Raw genomic sequence first — 5,536 nt, 5'->3', positions numbered from 1 at the left:
AAAAAAAAAAAAAAAAAAAAAATGTATTAGCTGGGTGTGGTAGTGTATACCCATAGTTCTAGCTACACAGGAGGCAAGGCAGGAGGATGGGAGGATCCCTTGAGCCCAGGAGCTACAGGATGTAGTATGCAGTCATCAATCCGGCCTGGGCTGGAGTGCAGTAGCATGATCACCGAATACTGCATCCTGTAGTTTCTGGGCTTCTTTATCTCAAAAAAAAAAAAAAAGGAATAGCAGATATAAGTAACAGTCACAAACCCCAGGGCCAAGACAGAGGGCACTCAAGAGATCCCTCTTACACAGGACTCAGATTCAGGCTTATTGGAGGAGCCACAGCTGCTATGAATGGCAGAGAGGTTGCTGTGGTGCCACGTTAGCAAAACTTCCTGGAAATCTGCCGTTTGGACCTGGTTGGAAATTTATCCCCTAGTATGCTGCCCTCTAAGGTGGAGGGGAAAGCTGTTGATGGAGAAGTGTCTCACCTGAGGCACAACTTTTTGGGGGAGTTGGCAGGGCAAGCTGCTAGCCACTCCATGCTGCAGCAGGTGCTGCAGGGGTTAGAGTACATCTCCTACAAAAAGCAACCAAGGGAAGGGCTGATCGGGGAAGCTGCTGACTGCTTTTCAGTGCACTGCAGGACCCTGACACTGAAAAGCTTCAGACATCACAGTGGCCTGCTCTATGATGAGCACAGGAGAACCAGGAGGCAAAACTCTTCTTTTACAAATGTCTCTTTAGCACCTTATATTGGGAAAGCTTAACATCATGCCAGATGGCATAGGAAAAATATGTAAAGGACCTAAGTTGATTTTTATATTATTTTATTTTTTTTAAATTAGAGATGGTTGTCTCACTTTGTTGTTCATTCTGGTCTCAAACTTCTGGTCTCAAGTGATCCTCCTGCCTCAGCCTCCCAAAGTGTTGGGATTACAGATGTACACCACCATACCAGACCTGCAAATCTATTTTAAAAGCAAGGCAAAAAGAATGAATTTATAGGTCAGGGGCAATACATTTGTAACTGATAAAATGTCTTTGAATTTTATTAATTTTTTTTACATGAACCAACTTTTTTCTTTACGTATTGTTTTCTAATTTTGTTTATGCTCTTATGTTTATTTCCTTCCTTCAACTTTCGTTGGTTTTAATTTGCTATTTTTCTAGTTTCTTGAGATGGATACTTAGATTGTTAATAAACAACCCTTTCCTTACCAATATATGAATTTAAATCTATATATTTCCCTCTATATTTCTGTTGTATACAAGTTTTGATGTGCTATATTTCCATTATCATTTGGTTCAAAATAGTTTCTAATTTCCATTGTGGTTTCTTCTTTAGCTCAAGAATTATATACAAGTATAGTGATTAAATTCCAGAAAGGTAAAATTTTTCTAGTTACCTATTTTGTATTGATTTCTAGCTTAATTGCACTAATGACAGAGAACATACCTTCAATGATTTCAATCCTTTGAAATGTTTTTGAGACTTGTTCTGTGTCCCTGTGTCCCTCATAGTCCCTCCTTGTCTCAAATTTTGGCCTCCTAAAGCTCTGGCATTACAGGCATGAGCCACTGTGTCCAGCCCCTGTCAGTTTTTAGTTTATATTTTTGGAATTTAGGAAACTGAATGTTTCCCAACTTAGTCTTATTATATATTCCTGGTACTGACTACTTTGCCATTATGAAATATCACTCTTTGTCTCTAGTAATCCTTCATGCCTTAAAGTTTATTTTTCCTGATATTAACTCCACTAGTGGGTTCACACGATTATCCTGCCTCAGCCTCCCGAGTAGCTGGTATTACAGATGCAAACCACCACACCTGGCTAATTTTTGTATTTTTAGTTGAGACTCTGTTGGCCAGACTGCTCTTGAACTCCTGACCTTATGATCCACCCACCTCGGCCTCCCAAAGTGCTGGGATTACAGGCGTGAGCCGCCGAGCCCAGCCTCTATGTCTTTCTTTCATAGCTCTTTACTTCATGTGTGTATCTGTGTCTTAAATTTTCCCTCTGCTTTTATTTTATTTAAAGATAAGGGTCGATTCTACCGTAAATTCAGGATGATCTCATTGGAGATCTTTAATTTAATTACATCTACAAAAAAATATTTTTTAGTTTTTTTTTGAGACAGAGTCTCACTCTGTCACTCAGGCTGGAGTGCAGTAGCATGATCTTGGCTCACTGTAGCATCCTCCTCCTGGATTCAAGTGATTCTCCTGCATCAGCCTCCTGAGTAGCTGGGATTACAGGCATGTACCACCATACCTGGCTAATTTTTGTACTTTTAGTAGTTGGCCAGGCTGGTCTCGAATTCCTGACCTCAAGTGATCCACCCACCTTGGCCTCCCAAAGTGCTAGGATTACAGGTATGAACCACTGTACCTGGCCTAGTGCTTGTAATCTTTTTACTAGACTCTGTTTTTATTCCATAGATATTTAATAATTATTTGGTGAAGGAAGGAATAACAAAGAGACTCTGAGAGGTTTCTGTCACTAAAGTATGTTTAGGACTTTTATATATATTCATATATTTATTGATTACTGTGTCACAGGCAGTATTGATTACTGTGTTCTGTGGCAGACTTTTCATTATTTTTAATTAGATACTAAGATTTTGGTCTTTTAATTTCCATTGGGTTTAAGGTTTTACTATCTTTGAGTTTTTAATTTATATTTTCTGTTTTTATTGTTTTAATAGTGGTTCTGCTTTGTTTTACATATAAGCCGTTTGCTAGAAGCTGAACCTGAGACATTGAGGATACAATTATAGATGGAGCTAGTGTTAGGCTGACAGATACATACCTGAATGTGCACTTTAGTTTCAGAGTTTAACTGTGTTTGCTATTAAATGAATCTACTTAGTAACATTTTCAGAGATTTAGAAAGAAGAAATAGTAATCATTGTACTTTTCTGTTCTCTTTCAGCTTTCAGAAGAGTTATTGGATAAATGGCTCTCCTACCCAGAGTCCCAGCACGTGCCCCTCAGCCAGCATATGCTTGGTTTTGCTATGAAGTCTGTTACACAGATGGTAATGGGTAGTACATTTGAAGATGATCAGGAAGTTGTTCGCTTCCAGAAGAATCATGGCACAGTAAGTCTGGGGCTAAATTTAAAATTATTCTTTCAGGCTGAGTGCAGTGGCTCATACCTATAATCCCAGCACTTCGGGAGGCTGAGGTCAGGAGTTTGAGACCAGCCTGCCCAACACAGTGAAACTCTGTTTCTACTAAAAATACAAAAATCAGCCAGGTGTGGTAGTGGGTGCCTGTAATCCCAGCTACTCGGGAGGCTGAGGCACGAGAATCGCTTGAAACTGGGAGGCGGAGGTCAAAGTAAGATCACGCCACTGCACTCCAGCCTGGGTGACAGAGTAAAAGTCTGTCTAAAAAACAAATAAATAAAATAAAATAGGCCAGGCGTGGTGGCTCACGCCTATAATTCCAACACTTTGGGAGGCGGAGGTGGGCAGATCATCTGAGGTCAGGAGTTCGGGACCAGCCTGACTAACATGGTGAAACCCCATCTCTACTAAAAATACAAAAAAATTAGCCGGGCGTGGTGGTACATGCCTGTAGTCCCAGCTACTTGGGAGGCTGAGGTAGGAGAATTGCATGAACCTGGGAGACAGAGGTTGCAGTGAGCCGAGATCGAGCCACTGCACTCCAGCCTGGGAGACACGAGTGAGACTCTGTCTCAAAACAATAAATAAATTAATTAATTTAATTAAATAAATTACTCTTTCATCATTAGCCAGGCGTGGTAGCATGTGCCTGTTGTCCCAGCTACTGAAGCTGAGGCAGGAGGATTACTTGAACCCAGGAGTTCAAGGCTACAGTGAGCTATGATCGTAGCACTGCACTCCAGCCTTGGATACAGTGAGGCCCTGTCTCTAAAAAAATAATAATAATAATTCTTCATTATACTGGGTAGTTTAATAATGCAGATTGTTGCCTATTAAGAACAAGGCTTGGCTGGGTGTAGTGGCTCACACCTGTAATCCCAGTACTTTGGGAGGCCAAGGTGGGCAGATCACTTGAGGTCAGGAGTTTGAGACCAGCCTAGCCAACACTGCAAAACCCCATCTCTACTAAAAATACAAAAACTAGCCAGGGATGGTGGCTTGTGCCTGTAATTCAAGCTGCTTGGCCGGCTGAGGCATGAGAATTGCTTGAACCCGGGAGGCAGAGGCTATAGTGAGCCAAGACTACCCTACTGCACTTCAGCCTAGGTGATGGAGTGAGACTCTTGTCTCAAAAAAAAAAACGAGAGATCTCGCTATTGTTTCCATGATTTTCTTCCAGTTGCTGATATCTATCCTGCATATTTTTATGCTGGTGTTTTTTTTCTTTCCTTTCTTATACCCTCAAAATAGAAATAATTTCAAACTTAGAGAAAAGTTACAGTTAATACAAGGAACTCCCTCCCTTATATCCTTTACCCAGGTTCAGCAATTGTTTACATTTTGCTGCACATGCTTTTGTCATTCATTTTCTGTCTGTCTATGTCTATATCCATTCCTCCCCCTTTCCTCAAATCATTGGAGAGTAAACTGAACATTTTGCCTGCTTGCCCCTAAATATTTCAGGTACTGTTTTCCTATAAGCAAGGATATTCTCTTACATAGTGACAACAGAGTTATCAAATTTCTTTGGTTATATCAATAATAGTCTTGTAGATTCGCAGCCTCATCCCTTCCAATTCCAGGATACAACTCATGATCACTCAGTACTTTTAGAGATCAGACCTCTTTAATCTGGAACAGTTCCTCAGCTTTTCTTCATTTATAGACCTTTACGTTTTTGTATAGTATAGGACAGTTATTTTGTAGACTATCCTTCAATGAATTTGTCTGATATTTCATGAGTAGATTCAAAATATATTTTTTTGGCAAGAATTTGATGTTTCCTTAATATTACTAAAAGTTGCCAAAGGAAACTTTTCAGACTATAAACAGGACTTACTCCTCCTCAAATGATTCTTTCTTTCTTTCTTTCTTTTTCTTTCTTTCTTTCTTTCTTTCTTTCTTTCTTTTTCTTTCTTTCTTTTCTCTCTCTCTCTCTCTCTCCTCTTCTCCCTCCCTCCTTCCCTCCCTCCCTCCTTCCTTCCTTCTTTCTTTCTTTCTTTCTTTCTTTCCTTTCTTTCAAATATCCACAGCCTTGGGCCAGGCACAGTGGCTCACGCCTGTAATCCCAGCACTTTGGGAGGCCAAGGCGGGTGGATCACGAGGTCAAGAGATCGAGACCATCCTGGTCAACACAGTGAAACCCCCGTCTCTACTAAAAATACAAAAAATTAGCTGGGCATGGTGGCATGTAATGTAATGTAATTCCAGCTACTCAGGAGGCTGAGGCAGGAGAATTGCCTGAACCCAGGAGGCGGAGGTTGGGATGAGCCAAGACCGCGCCGTTGCACTCCAGCCTGGGTAACAAAAGCGAAACTCCGTCTCCAAAAAAAAAAAAAAAAAAAAAAAATCCACAGCCTTGCCACCAGAGTGGGCTGTCAAAGATTTTTTTTATTTGTATAAATGTATGG

The 5,536-nt window shown here is 40.6% G+C and overlaps 1 protein-coding gene across 8 annotated transcripts in view; it reads left to right on the top strand.

The window, feature by feature from the left end:
• Positions 1-5,536, top strand: part of LOC116551915 (cytochrome P450 20A1) — a 121,620-nt gene that overhangs the window by 89,108 nt on the left and 26,976 nt on the right. For 6 of the 8 annotated variants that reach the window (XM_032278578.1, XM_032278577.1, XM_032278583.1 and 3 more), the window contains one exon: positions 2,928-3,095. The exons of the other annotated variants lie outside the window; for them this stretch is intronic. In XM_032278578.1, coding sequence (XP_032134469.1) covers positions 2,928-3,095 — 168 coding nt within the window. The remainder of the gene's footprint in view (positions 1-2,927; positions 3,096-5,536) is intronic. 8 annotated transcript variants of the gene reach the window in all.

Source organism: Sapajus apella, unplaced genomic scaffold (assembly GCF_009761245.1).
Source record: "Sapajus apella isolate SASKATOON/1434 unplaced genomic scaffold, GSC_monkey_1.0 scaffold10, whole genome shotgun sequence".
NCBI classification, from domain to species: Eukaryota; Metazoa; Chordata; class Mammalia; order Primates; family Cebidae; genus Sapajus; species Sapajus apella.
This window is presented reverse-complemented; position numbering and strand designations above follow the sequence as displayed.